General features: G+C 42.7%; 1 protein-coding gene across 2 annotated transcripts in view; it reads left to right on the top strand.

Annotated features, from left to right (window-relative positions):
* LOC147707953 (G protein-coupled receptor family C group 6 member A-like) overlaps positions 1–22,915 on the top strand; it is a 114,373-nt gene that overhangs the window by 34,196 nt on the left and 57,262 nt on the right. For both annotated transcript variants that reach the window (XM_086925265.1, XM_086925266.1), the window contains exons 3-4: positions 926–1,789; positions 12,913–13,125. In XM_086925265.1, the coding sequence (XP_086781391.1) occupies positions 926–1,789; positions 12,913–13,125 (1,077 nt within the window). The remainder of the gene's footprint in view (positions 1–925; positions 1,790–12,912; positions 13,126–22,915) is intronic.

Below are 22,915 nucleotides of genomic sequence, written 5' to 3'. Positions count from 1 at the left end.
GTTTTAATGCTGCTTCTGGTCTTTTACTCTTGCAAGTTTCTGAGCTCAACCTTTTTAAAGCCTATCTCTATTGGAGTAAGAAGGCATCAATACTACTTGTGGGTACTACATAAAAAAGAGTGATATAGATGTTTCCATTCACCAAGCTTATGCACAGCTATTATTGGTAAATCACCTATTGGCTCAGTAGATCACTAAAATTCAGTCAAAGTTGGAGCGCATCTAATGAACATGCACAGAACGACAGCACAACGGTGATGCTCATCATGCCAGCAGCTCCATGATTTGTAATTGGTGTGGGATATAGCTTAAAATGATAGCATGAGAGATCTGTGAAACATGCCCTCACGGTACCAAAAACATACTCATACCTTCTTGGAAACCTTTGATCTACGATTTGGCCTCACTTGGCGACTCATAGATATGGGTTTCTGCACAGGCTAGGAAGTGTCCAGTAATCATAAAGGCAGAGTTGGTTCTCAAAGCACCATGGCAGGGGATTGATGGTTTAAAATACGCTGAGGCTTAGGCTGAATATGGATAAACTCAGCATTAGGTATCTGAAAAAATGACTCTCTAGGTTCCAAGGCCTTGGTGAACACAGGTGAGAGCACACATCTCCCCAAAGAAGCATGAAGATTAACACATTTGGCTGACACCCAGAGCCACTGTTGAACAGCGCAGTTTCTTCCTTACAAGATGTATGTTTTCAGGCACCTCTAAGTAGACTACCAATTGAAGACAATGACAGTCTCAAAAATGTATTTCTTCTCCGACTTGCAGATTTGATATGCTGAGTAGACATTTGGCCAACTGAATTTTCTCTAAAGGTTGACAGGTTTAGTTTTGAAAACCTTGTTATTAGGGTGGTAGTTTGCTGCTGGGTGTATGTTTGTTCACATGAGCTCTTTTTTTGTTCACGCAGATCAGCCATGCATCATCTGCAGCGACACTCAGTGACAAAATGAGGTTCCCATCATTTCTGCGCACAGTTCCAAGTGACGTCTACCAAACAAAGGCGTTGGCCAAGCTCATCAGAGTGTTCCAGTGGAACTGGGTGGGAATGATCGCCAGTGACGACGACTATGGACGGTCTGCGCTGCAAAGCGCCTCAGATGATATAGAAGCCCAATCAATCTGCATTGCATTCAAAGAGATGATACACTCAGATTTGGGGCACCCTCAAATGGCTGATAATATACACGCCATCATTGAAAGGCTGCAAAGTTCTTCTGTAAAAGTTGTGGTTGTGATTGCAAAAAGCGCAGTTGTCCTTCAACTCTTCAGTGAATTTATGAAGCATGGAATAAAAAGAACCTGGATTGCGAGCGATGCCTGGTCTAGCACCAGAGAAGTCACTTCTCTGCCAGGCGTCACTAAAGTAGGGACTGTACTTGGGTTTTCCTTTAAAAATGGCATGATTGACGGTTTTGATCAATATGTAAAAAATATAACCCCCCGTCCTGATGTATTTAATACATTCATTGAAGAGTACAAGGAGGCGCGATTTGGCTGCAGCGAAGAGTACCGCAGTTACAAGCAGTGTATGCAGACGCAGACGTCTCCGCAGGCCTGCAATGCTTCGGATGCAGTGAAACTCAAATCACCATTGGCCTGCACTCTAGACAATGTATTATTCACAAATGATGACTTCTTAGTGAAAAACATTGAACCTAGCACCACGTATGGTGCCTATTTGGCAGTGACAGCTATAGCGCACGGCTTGCAGAGCTTATTATGTGTCTCTGGAAACTGCACAAGGAGTAACTTTGACTACCCTCCTGGCCAGGTACAGTACAGTTCTTATATAAGTTGCATTTGGATCTAAATCAGGCGTGGGGGGCACATTTACTTAGCATTCAAGCAAGGCAGGCTGCTGCTTTGCATGAGTGGAAAAGAGCTGAAAGCCCCATATCTACCAATATATGGCGCTCTCCAGCTCTCTCCCTATGCTGCTGTACTTGTGGCTACCTAGCAACAACGCAGGCACCCTTGATTCATGGTGCAAGAGTGCCTGTGTTACAGTCCAGATTGTTTTTGTGCAGGAAGGGTTACCTTTCTGCACAAAAGAACCCTTAGAGGAACATTCCTATTTCGATGTGTTCTCCAGAATGTAGCACACATGGAGAGTGGAAGAAACAAGGAGAAATACAGATATTTCTGCTCATTACATGTAGCTGGGGAAGGTGTACCATTTTGGCGTATTCCCAGGTTTTCTAGCTTTAGTAAATCTGGGAATGTGCCAGAACGCTCTCACTCCACCAATGGAATGCCTTCCCAAAGCAAATAAACACAAGGCAGTGCTATGCACAGCCATGCGTTGCTTTGTATTCACTAAATCACTCAAAGCCATACAAAGTGGTTTTGTGTGGCTTAGTAAATGCAAAACATTTAGCATCAGGGCTTCACCACAAAAGTAATGCAATCCAGGTGCAAAACCTTTATAAATATACCCCAAGGTCTTCAAAATGTACAATATCTATTTCTTACCTTAAGAGGCCTTTAACCCCTTAACTACTGTGCTCCTCATAGGCTGAGCTTTTGTTTTGCTAGTTGGGGTAGTTTGCGCTTACGGCTCCATAACTTTCTTTCCCTATAATTTATTCATGCCTAATTTGTGTCTTCTTTTACAACAACTTGGGGATTCTAATGGTATTTGCGGATTTCCCTGAAAGAGACAGAGAAAATTGCCAAAAAATAGCTACATTTTGAGTTTTTGTGGAAAAATGGGGAAAAAGTGCTCCACAAAAAGTGTTTTTCCTAACAAAGGCATCAGCGAAAGGTTCACTGTGCTGAAGTCACCCTCTTCCCAGCTTTCAGTAAAATGCAGTGATGAATCAAAAAATCTAAATTATCACAGTTTCGGCATTTTTTAAAGAGGTAGCCCACATTTCTTTTTTTTTTTATTTTTAACCTACTTCCAATTTGTGGTGGAAACCGGTGTGATATCAATGGGTGATCCAGAAGGCTACAAATTTCTGAAAAGTAATCAAAATTCTGAATTGATTACAGGTTTCACAGAGAAATGAACTGTTGAAAAAAGAAATATTGAAAATGAGTAAGAAAAAAATTACCATTTGTGACTCAGGAATGATTACAAAGGTGGTCAGACAAGCGTTGGACCACCATCGTTGTGGGATTAGGAACGGCCGACAAGTAGTGGGCAGTCCCAACCACCAGATTAGGATGTGGCACCGTCTAGGTTTTCGGAAACATCCCATTATCAATTGTGGCTTGTGTGTTGGCCCTCAAAATGGCTGCAGCACAAGTCGCAATTGAAAAGGAGATGTTTTTAAACAGTCATGCACCATGTGCCAGGCACCATGTGGTGACTTTGCACAGGGTGCATGAATCTTCACGGGGGCACTACTTGTGGCCCCTGGCCACATTCTGGAGGCCAAAGGGGGATGGGGGCCTTGCTAGTGCCCCCAATGTCTCTTTCCGGCTGCCTGTTCATTGTAGAGATTAGGAATCCTACCGACGTCCCGACAGGATCTTCGCTCCTGTGGAGAAGGCAGTCCTACCTGTAATGCAGTGGTTGGACCGATGCCCTAGATGGTGGGTTGACTGCTACCGACAGCCTGTCAGTCTGCCCGCTATCTTAAAGAGGGCTTACATTTTCCTCTGTAATCTTTTGCACCATTACGTCCACTCTACACTTCTTATTGCAGGGATATATAGGGATTTCCAAGATCCTGCAGTACCCAGTACCTACAACTGCGCTACATCTTACAATGTTTTTTCATTGTGTGCCAATTATAGACATATTCATATGGTGAATTATGAGGAGTGAAAAATGGGAATCAAGGAAACCTAAGTGTTTCTGAAATGGGCACCAGATATGCAGCTTAGGAGCAGAGGTTAAGTGTAAATCTCTAAATTGTGGCTACCCATACTAGCATGTCTCCTTTAGGATAGGGGTATTACCTAATGTCAGCATGGGAATCCTGCATCCCTTTTGCCCCAAAAGCAAAAAACCTGCTGACAAGTGGGCTTTCAGATTTGGGGCAACTTCCCCAATTGTCACAAGCCTCCTATATGCCCCCCACGGGGCAGAAAGACACAATTTCTCCTGCTAGGCAGGGGTATGGATGGATGCCAAGATAGGCTTTCCGTTTGGACCCGGGGGAGAAGGGGGAGAATGCACCAATGCACTCGCCCACAGCATAAATATGGTATGAATGCAGTCCCTGGTGTCCAGTGGGCTTTTTGCCCCCCAGGGGGGGCAGATTGGTGGTAATTTCCACAATCCACCACCTGGTAGTGCATAAAGTCTGTTGGGCCTCGGTGCTCTGCCCAAAATAATGCTGCATAATTGCAGTTCCTTGTGTCTAAGGAGCATTGTGTCTCTCTCAGGGGAAGTGCTGTTTGGGTGTAATTGCCCCATCCTGGGTGGGCAGAAGACTGTTGGCACATTTATTTGGGGTGGGGGCATGGCTACGTCCATGATGGGCAGCCCCTACCCAGATATTATTTTATAGATCTATCTGGTAGTGTCAAGTGGACTCTCAGCCCCCACTGCGAAGAGCAGAGGGGGCATATTGGGGTGATGGGACTAATTGCCCCAATCTACCCCCCGGCGGCAGAGAGCCCACTAGTCACTAGGGAATTTTTTGTTTTTTAGGTCTCGCTAGAGCCAGCGCATGCGCTAACCTGGCTAGACATTTAGTAACTGGCTTTTTGAAGTGCTTCCAAAGGCTTTCTCCCACCACCAGCGAGCACTTACTAGCACAGGCGCCATCTTGCAGGCACCCATACAGCCGCGATTACTTTCAGTTTCGCGGCACCACCATCTGCCTTTCCTCGCTCCGCTTCACATTTCGCTCTGTCTCTTTCATCCATCTCCGTGTGTCTCGCCCCCCCTTTTTTCCCTCTCACAATCTGCCTCTCCTGTCTTTCACTATTTCCTCTGCTTCTCTCTTTGTAAATATCTCTACCCACCTCACAGTTACCTCTTGCTTCCTTCCCCTCTGCATCCTTCTCGTCCCTACATCTTCTAACCCCCTCTCTTTCTGTCTCTCCACCCCACCCCGTTCTCTTCTCTCTGTCACCCTCTCCTCTCCCTCGCCCTCTTTTACACTGCCTGTGTGTATCACTGCCTCACCCACACCACGCTTCTTTCTCTGCCTTTTTCGTCCCTCTTCTCTCAACACAAACCGAAAGTGCCTCGCAGCAGAACACATGGGCTTCCCAGCACTTTAAGGCAAGGATGGTTTTTTGAAAGTAGCAAGAAGGTGTCTCGCAGGCACCCCGCCCCCTCGAAACACCCAGAAAAGAAGCATTAATCTGCATTTCGCAAACAACACCTTCCAGGACTGGATAGTGCAGTCCATTCATTTTTGGTAGCTACTTTTAAAAGATGTTTTGTTTCTTACTTTCTACCCGCCTGTGTTCTACTCTGTCTGTCCTGCGTAATTGTTTTCCCTGTGTATCTGAATTGTGAGGCAGTATTTTATTTTTTAAATGAAAGTCTGAGGACATGTCAACATGCCCAAAAAACATACATCACCCTACAGTGTACTAGGTATTTTGAAGTTTTCCCTGCCTGGATTTGCAAAAAGGCGAGGATATGTATGTGGAATAAATGTGTTCTCTTCCCTTCCCCTATTTAGTCTGATCTGCTACACCACACTCTTACCTCTAATGGAATTTAAACTTTTTGACAAGGGAAAGGGCAGAGCAGGTGACCTTAAACTGAGCTCACCCCCCTCAAGCCACACCTGAGGCATTTGAAACAAACGTGTCTGTGCAAAGGAATGTGTTTACTTTGGGGGAAAGGTCAGAAGTGTGATTTTTGGCACCACACTTTGGAAGAGCAGCATGTATTTTCAGCAATAATAAGCAGCCTTTAAGAACAACGCACTTAGGGGCCTCATTAGGATGGCGGACGGACCTGCGTCCGTTCGCCACCCCCGAGGTGGAGGAACCGTCCGCAGGGGCAGCGGCGGTCCCTCCGTGCGAATTAGGATTGAGGCGGGTGCTTCTTGAAGCAGCACCCGCCGCAAGGTTAAATATGCATGCTTTCCATTTGAATGCACTAAACGGCAGGCATCGCGCAGTGCCTGCTGCCTTGTACATGCAAATAGGTACCCCCCATGTGCGGCCCCCACCCCGACACCCTGGGGGCCCGCAAGGGCCCCCCAGAAGCTATTATCCACATGCTTTTCCACGGCGGTAAATCCGCCACGGAAAAGCATGTTTTTACACACATTTTAATTTGGCTGGCGGTGTCTTGCAGACACCGCCACCGAATTGCGGCCAACACCCCACATCCTCCTGGCTGGCGGTGGCTTCCGCTGGCCCGGAGGATGCAGAATCACCGCAATCCTAATCGGCCCCTTAGACCAGTCCTGGCCAGAGTTTATCCCAACAGTTTGTTGTCGCTTGCCGCAAGATCACACAGTTCATTAACAGTCGCGGCGGCTCCTGGCCGTAGTTGCAAAGCTGTGATCGACAACTTCTGATTTTTAATAATAACAAGCATTGGCACAGCCAATTGGTATCGCTTTTGGGACCTTATAAGTGTTTAGTTATGCAGCACAATATCCTTGGTGCAACAACATTAACTGTTGCATGGGTAAACACTTATAAGGTCCCCAAAGCTAGATCTATTGGCTATGGCAATGCTGGTTTAACATAGGAGTGGGGACTGTCCACCATGGGAATGGATATGCCCTCCCCCAAATAAATGTGCTACAGCTTTTCTGACCTATCTAGGAGGACAGATGGGGTGAATACCCCATATATATTTCAACAGGGGGCAGAAAGCCAACTAGACACCAGAGATTGTTTCTCTAAATGATAAGGGTTGGGGTTGCCTAATATGGGCATGACCATGCCCCAGCCCAAAAATAAGGTGGACAGTCTTTCAGCCTTCTGGGGGCAGATGGGGGAATTACCCTGAATCTGCCCTACAGAAAGTCTGTCTACCTTGTTTTTGGGGTGGGAGCTTAGGTGTGTGGGCCCCATCCCTATATTAAAAAGAATCCCTGGCGTCTAGTTGGCTTTTTGAACCATTTAAGGTGAGAAATATGGGAACGCACTCTATGCCGGCATCAACAAGTCCCTACTCCGCAAACTCCTGACAATACAGAACTCCGCCGCTAGCCTCATTTTTTGGCATCCCCTGGCACGAACACATTAGCCAACACCTACAAAGACTCCATTGGCTCCCTGTGGAGAAAAGAGTTGCGTTCAAAACTCTCACTCACGCCTGCAAATGCCTACACAACAACAGACCCAAATACCTCAACGACAGAAGCAAACCAAAAGAAACCTTCGATCTTCCAACCTTGCACTGGCTGAAACCCTGCGCATCCACAGAGCCACAGAAATCGGAAGATCCTTCTCTCACATTGCAGCCAAAACCTGGAACGAACTGCCGGCGGACATCAGATGCACCCCCTCCCTGGACACCTTCAGGGAGGCCCTAAAAACCTGGCTTTTCGGCTAACAGATCTGCAGACCCCCCACCCCTCAGCGCCTTGAGACTCTCACGGGTAAGTAGCGCGCTTACAATTCCCTGATTGATTGCTATATGGGTAATCACCCCTGTGTGCCCCCCTGGTCAATATATTCCTTTGATTCAGGGGCACGGTGGGCAGTCCCTATCATTATTTGTTTAAAAAAAATCTTGTGTCTAGTGGCCATTCTGCCCTTGAGTGAGCAGATGTGGGATAATATCCCCAATCCCCCATGGGGGGGCAGAAAGACTGTCTGCTTTGTTTTTGTGGTAGGGACATGGCTCCATCACTCTACATTTTGAAACATTTCCCTTGTGTCTAGTGTGCTTTCTACCCCTGAGGGGCAGATGAGGGTGATTACCACCATCTGCTCCCCCAAAGGGGATATAAATACTAAAATGTTTAAGGGGCTGCAGCACAAGCTCTTTCCTAAGGGGCCGCTCTCCCATCCCCGGTGCCTAGTGGGTGGATCACTGCTTGTGGACTGCTCAGCTGTGGGAATCCCCAAGCGGGGATCCACTAAGCAGAGATACCATTGGAAAGGGGAGAGTCTCCCATTTTCAACGATACCTCTCCCAAAACAGTCAGTGAACCCAAGGCTGAGATATGCCCCCAATCACGGATACAGTGACAGTAGAATGAGCCCCTTGGGTAGTTTTACTTTCACTTTATTGTATTGCTGTCAGCGCGCCCTGCACGAAGATTGTCATTACAGTATGATAAAAAAGATTCAGGCTGATCTGGAAGCTCTTCCCGAGCAGCCAGAGGTAAAAATAAAATAAATGGGCCCTTACACCTCTCCTCAGTGTCAGTTGCCGACAGATGCACTGGGGAGGAAGTACGGGTGTTGGACATTGACTGACACCCAAATTTAACAAGTAATGTTAAAAAATGTGCTCAATGAGTCGCAGATTTCCTTTGAACGTACAGGCGAGAAAAAGCACTCTGCTGCTCCTTGAAGCCACACATATATGCTGGTGGTGTAAATACACCCTGAAGCCTGCATTTGACATTGAACTTCCACAACGTTGGTGATTGTCTTGCAACTTCTCCTGCAGTATTAGAGTAAAGTTAATAAGCCAATTAAGGGTGTCCAATGCACTGTACATAGTTTAGGCTAAAGCACACATACTGAGACACTGTTTTGCAGTGCACAGTGCACACAATCCTACAGGCAGCAAAATCAGACAGGAAAAAAGAGCGTGGCCGTTACACAAATGAAGTCCTTTCTTTCGCTGATGAGTAAATGCATTATTTCTAAGAACCAATCTATTTGGAAAAAGTATTATACAATCGTGGTGCTTCGTTTATTTAGCCAATGTGCTACTCCTACTGTCGATCTAGTCTATGACATTCCTCCTCGGCATGTCTGTTACAAGTGCCCATACTCTGTAACGCATGCCAGGAGAGCTGCTAACTTGCCTATCTAACACTTAAAGCTTGGAACACGTTTTCTTTTACATTATGTTCTGAACCTAACCTACTTAAATTTTCAGAAACAACTCAAAACCTGGATATTTAAGTTTTTCTACGAACCCTATTTGTTCTAGGATGATTTTCAGTTATGGTATTGATTTGTTTTTAAACATCGGTAACGCATTAGCAATTGCATGTTCTATAAAATCCATAAATAAAATAAATACACCAGATGCTAGGCATGACTTTATCTACTTAGGAACACATCTTTGATGGCAACCTTTTTTATCACGTTTCACCTTCTGCACTTTTGTTTTTGCTAGGGGACATGAAGAGGAGATGACTGTTTGCTTAAGTAAACCACCAATGTATGTGTACCTTTATAGACGCTCCTTTGAGCTTTGTTCAGTAGAAATGTAATATGTCTTGGAAGCTGCCTCACAAGGACTTATTTCTTTAAAAAAAAAGTTGTGGGATAAAGGCAGAAAATGTAAAATCACTCTACCCACTGTTATTGTTTCATACCTCACTGTTATGTCTGTGAAGCTTTTAAATTGGGGAATTTGCAGTAGATGGGTAGGATCTTAGAACTGTGAATAGGGTGGAACCAAATACAGCTTCTGGAGAGCTGGGGTGAAGTTATGGGTTTGTCACGAGACATTTAAACCCCACTACTTTATTGTTTCTACATCCACCAAAAGAACTTAACAATTATTTTCAAACCAATAGCTGGTCAAATTGAAGCGACAGTCTCACTTTACCTTTTCCATTACCTTTAATTGCTTTCAGTCTCATTTTATGAAAGGCACTTTCCCACCAAAATGGCATCTCAAACATTGAGGTACATTTAAATAAAGACAATAGTCAATGGCAAACTTTATGAAGGGTTCAATTGTGTACCAAGTGAACAAAACACATGCTGCCTCCATTTACATTTAATTTGGAGAGAAGTTAAAAAAGTATGAATAGCTTGGACCTAGGGGCCACCGTAGAAATCAGGATTTGTACATACGGGTAGAGAGATGACAAAAGTGGTCTGGCTGGATACACACAGAGTCAAAACAATTTGTTGCTAGTCAGTGAACAGGTTTCTGTAAGGAATCCCTGTCTTACCCTTGGTAACTTGACACAATCATCAAGGTGTTCCTCAGAGAAAATTGCATGTGGTACATGAACACCAATGCTAAAATTACATATAAATTCTGGAAATAAGTCAAAATTCCTAAACAGCTTAAACTACGGTCTAACGACTAAAATGACTCAAACATGAAGAAATTGCACATGTGGTGAATTTACAATCAGTATTTAGAAATTTTCTACAGCTGCGAGAGGCCTTTTTAAATCTATTTAGACACTTTGCCATGCCAGTTTGTTCAGTGTAATACAAGGAGACAATGATTCCCCTGTGCGAAGCCCTCAGCCTCATTGTCATAAAGAATCAACATGCACCCACATTATAACAGCAGAATTTGCTGTTGTCTATGTTTACATTTCAACAATTGGATTGTGGGTGTTCCAGTGGTGGACGGCGCAGTGAGAGTGACATAGGTGAATAAATTGCAAACTGAGTGTGATCCGTAAGCAGATCCAAAACAAAGAGCACTGTAGACTGATTCACAATATTATTTACAGTTTTGACTCATTTTAAGAGTACGGTTTAGTCACATAACAATGAATGGCAGTTTAGGGGCCTCATTACAATGTCGGTCAGAAAGCATTCTGACCGAATCGGTCTCGCAATGGTTTACGTTTGAATCAGATTTGGGGAGTACAACCGAACGATTACGATGGTTCCAAACATTGTTCGGTCGAACTCTTATTGACTTCAATGGGAGCCAGTGTTCCGACCATATATACAGGCTCCCATTGAAGAAAGGGGTGGGTGGGGAAAATCGTGCACCCTGTTGTGGGCACACCATGGTGCCTGCCACATTGTTCTTGGTTGCAATGAGGGGACCTATGGGTACCCCCAGGGGCCCCATTCGGAGGGTTGGTTGAAGGGGGGCCTGCTACAGACCCCAAAGTCATATTCTGACAGCCAATCGGTGTCGGTACAACCAATTCGGAAAGGTTAACTAAATCTGACATCGTAATACATTGGTCGGAAACATGGCCTGTAGAACTTTTCGAATCTGCTCCAAATGTGTTGGTTTCTCCGAATGCCGTTAGGAACCTAGTCGGAAAGTCTGAGCTCTTTCTGCCTATCGTAATCGGTCGGTCAGATGGTTTTCCGAATTAAAATCCGGGTTCAAAATCAAAGTCGGCCGGCCCAAATGCCACCTTGAGCCTATCCGACCGACATCGTAATTGGCCCTTAAATGTCAATAATGTCGATGTTTTAACTCCTATAGTCTACATTAGGAGGGTCTTCATTAGAAGTAGTTGGTAGCACCTCATCAGTTATTTGAAAATTGTTAATGTAGTGGCCACTAAGTCCTAAAATCCAGGATGTATTTCCTCCTTTGTTGATAAACAAAACATACACCCAAATTAATGTGCTTCAGCACCAAACCATAGTCTTCTGATTGATGCTAGATTTCCAGCCTCTCTCTTGATCAAATCAATAGACCACAAAATGTATTCACATATGTCACATTAACTGTGCCATACACTGAATCACTGAGCTGTAAAACATGACTATAATAAATTCTGCTATAAATATATTACATTTGTATGTTGATTGTTTATCCCAAGGGAGCTCAGACTAAAGGCTTCCTTTGAGGGAACCACTGTCCCCTTGTACTATTAATTACTGTGGTTCCTAGGAATATAGGTTTTTCCCATTCATTGACTCGAGTTTGTTTGATTTAACACTGGATTTACATTTGCATTTATGTGTGACAATTTACACACTTTAAATATAGGCTCACTAAAATGATTGAGTACATTTGTGGCTTTTTTGGGATTTACATGTCATAGGCTCCCTATATTTTATCTCCAGCAGGACTATATTTTTCCTGGTTGTCAAATCCTTTTCCATGCAGCCCTATGTAGTATTCGGATGTTTGAACAGTTTTCACACCAGTATATTTAGCACTGAGAGTACTTGCAAACTTGAGTTTCAAAATCACTGTAAAAGTTTGTGAATGCCCAAAAAGTTAAGGCTTTGAAGGTGTTTATTACCTTACAATAGCCACCCACTTGCAGCTCAGTTGAGAACACCAATGAATCTGACTCTGGCCCAAAGCTTTTCCATCTGTGGGAGGAAGTTTGAAGATCCTGAGTGCATTAGAAATTAGCTGGGTATTATGCTCTCAAACTACATTTCTGGTAGACTATATATATATATATATATATATATATATATATATATATACACAATAAAACCTCTTAGTGAAATGAGAATGATGGAACAAGCAACACAGACATAGCAACCTCGACTCAGGCCCCCTAGACCCAACTTTCAAGGCAAGATTGCATTTATTTGATGATTGTCACAGCCCAAACATCCCCCAGAAGTTACTTCCTCGCCTGAGATCCATGGTGAATAAGGGCAAGGTTTATAGTCAGGAGAATTGATAAGATCTCTTTAGAGGTAGATCATATCTCAGACAGAATGGCTGATAGCCACCAAGCAGATAATGCAAGCCACAACATGAACCGCTTTGCTTCTATAGAAATTTTGGAACAATGACATTTCCAAAATATATACAAATTATTATTATTATTATTTGTAGGTATTGTTGGGTAGACTATTGTTGAGTATTGCGGTAATGAGGAAAAATTACTTATTTTTTAAATGAAATAATGTGGAAGCATGTACCCACAGGAAATTGATGACCATATTGAAGAACATTTGAGTTTGGAAATTAGTTTAATTATTAACAGGGGTGTTAAGGTTGAGATGGTTCATGGTCTGTGCTATGGAGTCTATTAGAACCATTATCTCTGTAAAGTTTGCACAGAACCCCATTGGAAAAAGTCTGAGCTTTCGATTTTTCGGGGCTCCACAATGTGAAGAATGGAATCTTGCACACGTTGAATAGTACCTTGTGACAGTTACTCATATTCCTTTCATTTCATCCCTTTCTAGTTACTCAGTAAAATAAAGCAAGTGCACTTTTCTCAAGTGGACAGACCTTTTTATTTTGAAGACAATGGAGACTCCATCAATGGATATGACCTGATAAACTGGCAGTTGGTGAATGGCTCAGTAGAGCTTACGATCGTTGGGGAATATAGTTTGTTGGAGGAGAATGTGGAGTTTCATGGCAGACCTATTCTATGGAACACAGAGAATAACCAAGTAAGTACAACAAAGTGATTGGCATCTGTCTGTTCACATGCAGGTCACATATTCTGTTTTAATATTAAGTGAAAGGTGAAAGAGTGAGAACCATGTTAGGCTAAGTCCTAGATGTTAATACTGTGTAGATAGGATCTTCCTGGCAAAATTAATGTGACAAGATAGTCTGCTATTGGTGAACTTAAACTTTGTTTTCAAAGTAGTGACAGGCTTAATTGTGGCAGATTCACACTCTTTTTTCTGTTCATACGTGTAACCTGGGTGCAGAAAAAGTAAATAAACCAATGCAAATACCTTATCCTAATTCAAAAGATAAGCTGTTTACAATGGTGGAAAACCTTAAATGCAGTAGAATTTCCACAGTCGTAAATTTGATGGTGGGAACATAAGGGTTACATGGGAGAAGCAAGTTAGTGGCAAATGGATATGTGGTACAAATCTACAATTATAATTCTGTGGATATTCAAAAACATTTTTAATGAGTTTGGCTACACATTTTACATCCCTAAACGTCTTAAAAACCTTGAAATGTGTGCAAGTAAAGTATAACAAATCCATACATGCTGCATAGCTTGCAACAGTTATAAAAAGCATTGTCCCTGTGCAGAATGCAAGTTGACCCTCATCAGTAACCATATTCAAGCAGAAAAGCGGAGGACAATCTGACAGTTTAAGCGTTTGCATGAACATCTAAGATTTTTCTAGATTTAGGTGTGCATGTCTATTGATTTTTGTAACTTCACATCAAAGCTGAAATCTAATGAAATCATAGGGTTATCATGTGATAGTTACATTTATGATTTTTCAAAACATCTTTAGAAATCAAGTGATTTAACCAATCCCTATAAAAAACAAAATACAATGAGTTTGCCTATATAGCCCATTCACTATCACATATCTGAGGCACTCTTCGACAAGCCATGTGCGCTCCTTAGTTTAACTTACGTATGCAAGTGACAAGATGAACAAATGCAAATGTGAATTTACACTCATAAAACCATTTACTAATTGATAATATTACAGCAATATTATGTAATATTACCTTCTACTCTCCTGGTAAGGGAAAAGGTGTTGCAGTTCCATAGAAAATCGGTGAATACCCACAGACTTCTTCAGCCACATTCCCTCCTCTCAAGAGCAGGAGTAATTAATTTCAAGATTTGGATAAGGGTGATAAAATCCCTAAAATTGGTGTGGGTTTCAGAGTATGAGACGAATAGTAGTTAGCAAGTGCATTTCCATTCGGTAAGGCATTTTTGCATGACAAAGCATGCACATCTAAATATATCTGCTTTTGCGAAAAGGTAGAATTCCAGGGGTATTTCTGAGAAAACTGAAACAGCAGCAGCTTCCTTGAGCACTTGTGGATTTTTTTGTGATTCCCTAAAAGTCTGAAATTCTTTCTAGATAGGTGGGTAAACTTAGAGGAATTTATTCTGAATGATTTTTTAAAATTTGGTTGATGACTTATAACACAAAAATTCTTTAGATGGCACACCTATGTTTAGCATCCAAATATAGGGAGACTAAATGAACCTGAAATTAACAAAAATTGCCTATATTACAGCCCGATTCCAAAAAATCCTAGCGGTACAAAAGGGGCTGGTGATGGACGGAGCTTCTGAACCAATCAAACCCCCACACCCAGTCAACAGATCTTGGTTTAATCCATCACCGTTCTTTAGCCCACTCTGCCACCCCAGTTCAGACATGGCCATATGCAAATCAGTCTGACCCTGTGCCTCATGGGAACAGTCCAGCCCGAACAGCCAAGCCATGCCTTCCCTGGACCGGAAACAAGCTTCCTAGGACCGGTTTCTGGCATTTCAGCTGTCTTCAGCCAGGCAGACAGAGCAAAGGACTCACATCTGAGCATACCCTGCCAACTTATGGCGAACAAAGCGGTACAAAAGGGGGTGGTGATGGACGAAGCATCTGAACCAATCCAACAACCACACCCAGTCAACAGATCTGGGTTTAATTCATCACCGTTCTTTAGCCTACTCTGCCACCCCAGTTCAGACATGGCCGTATGCAAATCAGTCTGACCCTGTGCCTCATGGGAACAGGCCAGCCTGAACTGCCAAGCCATACCTTCCCTGGACCGGAAACAAGCTTCCTAGGACTGGTTTCTGGCATTTCAGTCGTCTTCAGCCAGGCTTGCTTGAATCCAGTGGCAAAGAGAGCAAGAGACTCATGTCTGAGCATACCCTGCCAACTTATGGCAAACAAAGCGGTACAAAAGGGGGTGGTGATGGACGGAGCATCTGAACCAATCTAACACCCACACCCAGTCAATAGATATGGGTTTAATCCATCACCGTTCTTTAGCCCACTCTGCCACCCCAGTTCAGACATGGCCATATGCAAATCCGTCTGACCCTGTGCCTCACGGGAACAGTCCAGCCCGAACTGCCAAGCTATGCCTTCCCTGGACCGGAAATAAGCTTCCTAGGACCGGTTTCTGGCATTTCAGCTGTCTTCAGCCAGGCTTGCTTGAATCCAGTGGCAAAGAGAGCAAGGGGCTCACGTCTGAGCATACCCTGCCAACTTATGTCGAACAAAGCGGTACAAAAGGGGGTGGTAAGTGACAGAGCATCTCAACCAATCAAACACCCACACCCAGTCAACAGATCTGGATTTAATCCATCACCGTTCTTTAGCCTACTCTGCCACCCCAGTTCAGACATGGCCATATGAAAATCAGTCTGACCCTGTGCCTCATGGGAACAGTCCAGCCCGAACTGCCAAGCCATGCCTTCCCTGGACCGGAAACAAGCTTCCTAGGACCGGTTTCTGGTATTTCAGCCGTCTTCAGCCAGGCTTGCTTGAATCCAGTGGCAAAGAGAGCAAGGGACTCACGTCTGAGCATACCCTGCCAACTTATGGCGAACAAATGAGTACAAAAGGGGGTGGTGATGGCTTGAATCTTGGAAATTAAAGTTCATATTCAAGATTCACAATAAACTGTTAAACAAGTTCACCTATTGTAGTACTCCTATGAATTCAGGCAGTTTTTCTACTTTTGGAAATTGATAGATGTGTCTTGTAGTACTCTTGCACAGCTGTGCCTGGTATAGGTTTCCAGACAGGCTTACTGCTTGGAATATCATGTAACATTTTTCAGGGGCTCTCATTTCCCCAATGAGCATTCAGTTTTGCTTTCCTTTTTTCCAACCCATGACAACATTTTCTCCCACTTTAAGACCCTTTGCTCCAAGCTTCCTCCACATTTAGAGTGTATTCTCTCCCCTTCCCAACTGGAAAGCGGAGTTATTCCGACTCTTCGGAAAGAGTAGGTTTAGAGTTTGGTGAATGTCAGTGAACACACAGGTTTATGCACATTCACAAATTTTCAAGGCAAACCAGGCCTTTATCCACCCTCTAGCCATCCTTTGAGTTGGTTTTACTTTGTAGATGTACCCACGCTCCAGACAGAAAAATCAATATTAGTAAAGCCATTCACCACAAGAATAATTTTATGAGATCTTAGTAGGTGTAAATTAAGATATTTTTTAACTCTATGCTTTGATTACTGCAAAAATGAGTTTGTGAAATGGACCCGCAGTGTAATGTTTATGATTTGTTCATGTTTTTTACTTTAGTATAAATTACAAAGTTTTGCAAATACCCACAAATCTGTGAGCTTGAGGGTTTACACTAACATTTGCAGCAGGATCCATTCTGGAACACTCAAATCTTCCCCCATGATCAGGTTTACTCACATGCAATACACTAGGAAAATTTCCACGACAAAACCTCACTGTTGCCATATGGTCATATATATGCTGTCCTTTGCATTCTCAAGTTTTACTGAGCAATGCAAATAGCTTTGTGTATTGGGCTTTGAATAATAGATCTAAATTAATTTAAAGAGCCTGAAGGTTCCACCATATTGTAATTTTAAATCCACCTGCTGATGTTGCTATGTTGGGTCATACTCTCCTACTGAAGCAGTAATCTGCCACTGGAATGTCCACTGAGCACATATAATGTGGGTTTACATTTGCCTGTCATATTTGCCCTATCATGTGAAATGTGAGGTTTATTACGAAGACAGTCCTGGTTCCTCCTCATTCAGAAGGCATGGGACCGCTGGATTTCTGGAGATGGTGGCTCAGCTGGTTGCACTATTGGAAAGCTTTCTCTTGGCAACCCCTCTACCAGGAGACTTCCAAGACACAGTAGCTGAGATGTCACCCTTCCTGAGGGTTGTGCAATCCAAGTGATTTTCTTTTTCAGGGTTTCCTATGCAAGGCATGGTAGACTCGGGCAGGTTAAAAAAACACAGCAGCTCTGATATGAATGAAGAAAACTTCCTGTGTGTCAGGCCATTGATTGTTTGATTTTATAAAACTAAGCCCTTCTGACGGAGCTTGCCAAGTAGACTACAAAAACATGGTGACCAGCTCAGCAGTTACACTATCACTATGCGGCCCTCCTGGTCAGGCATATATCTAACTGATTCAGACTTCAATAGTCTACAAATTCAGATGGAGGGTTAATCTTATGGTTTAAAAATAGGAGTCCATTTTATAGTGGCCAGAAGACCCCTATCTTGTCTTCCCATTGTTAAATCTTTTTTAAGGGCTTGCATTGACTTGCGTGACACAAGGGCCACATAAGCCCATTGATTATTCTGGCACATTTTCTTTATAGTTGCCTAACTGTATCCTAAACTTCAGTCACTTGTTAGGGAACTTATAAAGGGACTATTTGAGTCTTATGGCAAACTTCTTGGTGTTATTGAGCAGTCTGTTTCGGGCTTTAGTGCGTAGACTGTGTACACAGAACCAGCCTGATAACGGTGTGTTATATGCTCCTTCCTAAATTACGGCCACAGTTCACTCTGACTTAAACAATAGGGAACTTGACCAGGGGTCTGTGTGGGTGCATGGTGATGTTTGACAACCATGTGGTGGGACTGTGTAAAATTCAGCTCATGGACAATATGGCAGACAGACACAATTCTCATCACAGGCCTTTCAAGAGAATGCAACTAAACTTGAGTTTCCCTTCAGATGTTTCGGATGCTACCTGTAAGGGACTCTGTTACCCCTGGTTCAGACCATCCGACTGCTTTAATGTCAGGGGTTACCATCAATCTACCCCCTGAGGCTAGTTCTTATGTGGGTGATCTAGGAAATGTTCCATCACTGAAGCCCAACATATCATAAGTTATACTCAACTTAAAAATAAGGTTAAACATGGATAAGGTCACATTCCACTCAGGGATCCATATCTATGATTGGATAAACATTGTAAGAAGGGTGAGCAGGCTTGGGAAGGACCCTAAAAAATGTGTTGGTGATTGTCTGGTGAGAAATTTCAACAAGCTTGGAGCAGCGGCCTGTGTCCTGGGCTGTCCAAAGACAGTAGACCATCTATATTGGCGCTTCCATTGGGCTAGTTCTAAGGACCTGAAGTGGTGTGTTTGGCATTTTAGCAGTCATCAAATTATGCAAGAAATAGTTCCGAGTAGAGGCACCGCTGAGGCTTTCCCATGGAGACATCTAATAGATATGTGTGTTTGAGCTCCCTGGAACTGTGTGACTGACCCAAACCAGAAGAATCTTCCAGTGAAGGCAATCAGGTTTTAGCCACCCCTAGCTCTGAAGGTCATTCTGGAATTGGATTACATTGCAAGTCTTGCGGCCAAGATTAAAACTTGAACTGGTTAAATCTTATTATGAATTGTAGTGTAATTTGTCTAAAGGAGACATGGGCTGTATCAAATTGTTTCTTTTTGGAAGGATATAAATCCTTCTTTGTTTCCGGCAATTGAGTCAAGGCAGGGCAAGGCAGAGGAGGCTTGTTAAATTTTGTTTCTCTAGCCATTAAGGACATGATTATTGAGCTTTCTACAGGGTTTTCCTCCTTACAGGCACTATGCATTTCTCTCATTTGAGCTCCAAAATTTACACTGTTGGATTTTAATAATGTCATCACTCCCTCTCATAAATTGCCCAATCTTTATACCCTGGACTCCTTTATTAGAAAGCTTGAGGGGATGAATAATGCTGCTGCCAATGTTATCTTGACAGGGGACTTTAACATTCATGTGTGTGAAGGAGATTTGTTAAATGTCATTATAAACAAATTTACTATTGTTTATTCTCTAGATAAAATGGTCTTTTCTGACAAATCTTGTGTTCCCCCAATATTTACTGGTAGGGGCTGTGCCTCTATGATAGATGTTGTTTTTGATTCTGCCTCCTTGTTTTTTAAGATCAATGACATAAACTTTCTGCAGAGACCATTTAGTGATCACAACCAAGTTTCCCTATTTTTATACTGGTCGCAGACAGTCATAAAGGAAACACAAGGGGGCAATATTGAGTTGGCAATAGTTAATCAGGGTAGAAGGGTTAGGTGGACACAGGTGGCTTCTAAGAGTATCAACAGGATACTGTTTTCTAGCTGTATAAATGAGTTCTGTATTTGTTTCAATATTAAATTCCCTGCAGAGAGATTTTAGGGGCTTTCAAGTGTATTTCCCTGAAAGCTTCTGATCATTTTAGCTTGCCACCTGCATCTAAGTCTGTACCTAAATGGCATGATAGCTTGATAGAGTGTGTTCTCAGGCACTTAGAGGTTTGAAGAGAGCTTTGAAAGCCCAGCCCAGAGATTCTGCATGTATAGTAGCTTGCTGAACTAATTACAAGCTTCACCTAAGCAAGTGTAGGAATGCTATCAGAAATGTAGCTTGGGACAATGCACTTCAGGCTCCTTGTCTGAGGAATAGCATTATTAACCAGCCTGGTTTTGCTCCAGATAATGCTGGGTCACTATGCCATCACATTACCTCTGGCAGATAGGTTTTTTTAATTTGGAATGTACAAACAACTGTGAGTGCCACCGCCCTTGATTATGAAACCAGGCAAACTAGGGAGGAGAAATTTAATTTGGTAATCACCTTAGAAGAAGTGAAAGGAGCATACTAGGTTTGTCTAAGAATATGTCTCCTAGACCTGATGATATCCCTCCTGATCTGTATATAAGTGACATTTAAATTTGGACCCCAGTATTAACTCAGATAATAAATCTTGAGGTCGGGGAAAAATCTCCCCTCTCCTGGGCTACTTCTATTACAACAAAATAGAAGGGGGTTCCCCAGAGAGATGATTCAAATATAGGCAGGAAGGAGGGGAGAAAACAGCTGAATAGAACGAACAGACCCTGCCAATATTAATTAATAGGTCCCAAAGAGGGGATCCTAGTGATACAGGGGTGGTGACACAGCACATCGTATCAGAGTCAACAATACGTCACACGTATAGAATACACCATTTTATGGAAAATAGAGTTGATTTATTTATAAAAAACTGATTCATATCTAGATACATGTATTGGGTGAGAAACAAAAATGGGCAACAATAATTTACAATAGGGCTTCACAGAAGTGTAATATGTATTCGAGTCCCACACTCTACCACAGTCATTCACTAAAGCATACACTCACTCATAAGCTCACTCACTATAATAATACAGTCACACACATACAATGATGGAGGTACATGATATCCTGCAGGTGATGATTTTTGAGACTGCTAGGACTAACAGGTACATGCATCAAACTCGGCATTTGCGATTCCTTAATTGCGATTTTTAAGGAATCGCAATTAAGGAATTGCAAATGCCTATGCATCAAGAAATCGCTAAATAAATTGCGATTTCTTAGAATTCCTTAATTGCGATTAGCATTTTGCGAATCGCAATTAAGGAATCCCTTCCCATTCATTCCTATGGGCCTAGAGGCCCATAGGAATGAATGGGAAGACAATCTCAATTTGCGATTCGCAATTAGCTAATCGCAAAATGAGATTGCGATTTCAAGGGTGCAGGGGTGTCCAAAGGACACCCTGTTGCACCCCTGAAATCAAACAATGCACATATGTTGTGTACACACATGCCCTAAGGGCATGTGTGTGCACAACATGAAAGTTAAAAAAATGCAATAAATTGCATTTTTCTAACATTTCGCAAAATTACCATGAGGTCCAACCTCATGGTAATTTTTTCTCTCTAATTGCGAATTCGCAATTTTTTTTAGTTTCATGCATTGCTTTTGAGGAATCGCAAATTTGCGATTCCTTAAAAGCAATCGCACTTGAAAAAATCGCTAAAATAGCGATTTATTCACTTTTAAGTTGATGCATCCCAAATAGTGATTTGGGAATCGCAAACGGACGAATTTTGCGATTCGCACCGTTTGCGATTCCCAAATCGCTTGATGCATGTGCCTGTAAATTAGCAACATGGAGGCCAGACAGGATAAGATGAATTAATAACAGCTACATTGGAGGCCATCCATGTAGGTCACGCCAACGCGCGTTTCGATGCGAAGCCTATTTAGGCTGCACCTTCATCAGGGCGAAGAGGACCAAGGGGTGGGGACAAACACACTGTGAATAGAAAAGGAAGTAATTACATTTGAGTCATATAAATTGTTATACATCTGATATAAGCATTCAAAAATTCTAGAGTGCATTGATCATGATTAGTATAATTAAAAACAATACAGATACGTATAAAAAGGGTTTTTCAAACTCATGCTCATGTTTAAGCTAATTCCAAGTGTGTGTTTAGATTCTGATCACGAAGTCAATCAACTTATCCGGTTCCTTCCAAAGTGGGAAGGACTACAGGGACAGAATGATATATACCAATCAAGCAAGGACCCAGTGTGCCTACAAACGTACAATCCATTTATACAAAACAATTCCTAACTTTGATCCTGAGGGGTAGCATCAAGACAATTCAGACAAGGTTTTTAATATAAGTATTTTCAGCTACAGAGAGGCAGTTTTCAATTTCTACTGTGGTCACCTAACTTTAGAGAGCATCTGGGGAGAGCAGATATTTAAGAGGTTGATAATCATGGCATCAGGTTCCTGCAAGGGATAAACAGGGGGGAATGGGATGGTGAACCCAGGACTTACCTCTTTATGGGTGAACACTGGTGCTTTTCTGTACTTCTGCAACGTCAGGATAGGTTCTTGGAATTCAGGAATATGAATTCGGGGCGTTAGGGGGTTCACTGCACTATAAGCCCGGATGTTCCTATAGGGAGAGGCACAACAGGGTTCAGACACCATTAGAGAGTGCTTGGGTAGAAGCTCAAAGGCGTCTAGGCAACCTACACACAGAAACACATGAGGGAAGCAGGTTTTTAAGGGAAGAATAGGGAAAGGAAATGGAGGAGGGCAGGGATGATCCGAGCAGGGTTACCTGGTAGGTCGTAGTAATTAGGCTCCCCTAGAGAGGTATAGGCTACATGGAGGAAATCTCAGGCAAAAGAGGAACCGATTAGAGTGATGGGGGGATACTGCACCTAGAGAAAAGAGATTAGAGGAAGTCAAGTTCCGGGTAAGATAGAGATTTAGTTATACAAAAAAGGGTGCAGGATGGTGAAAATGGGCACAGGTTTATGCAGATTTACCTAGATACCGCAGTTTAAACAACTATTACAGTCTCAGTTTTTAAAAAGGGAAACGAGAACAATGCCCAATATTATAGACCAATATCTTTAATTGATTTGGTTGTAATGGTCTTGGGGTGGGTTCTTTTAGACAGATTGACCATCTGGGCAGACAGGAATAATATATTATCAGATCTGCTATATGTATTCAGGCCTGATAGGTCTACTATCGGTCAATGTCTGAATCCGTATATGGCTAAGAACAAATACACAGAAGCCCATTCTGGCTCTTTTCATATGGCCTTTACGGACCTTATATCAGTGTTTCATAGAGTGAATCATGATAAATTGTGGAGAATCCCTATTACC

The sequence above is a fragment of the Lissotriton vulgaris genome, chromosome 6, assembly GCF_964263255.1.
Source record: "Lissotriton vulgaris chromosome 6, aLisVul1.2, whole genome shotgun sequence".
NCBI lineage: Eukaryota > Metazoa > Chordata > Amphibia > Caudata > Salamandridae > Lissotriton > Lissotriton vulgaris.
The sequence above is the reverse complement of the archived record's forward strand: the minus strand, read 5'-3'. Positions and strand labels throughout refer to the sequence as shown.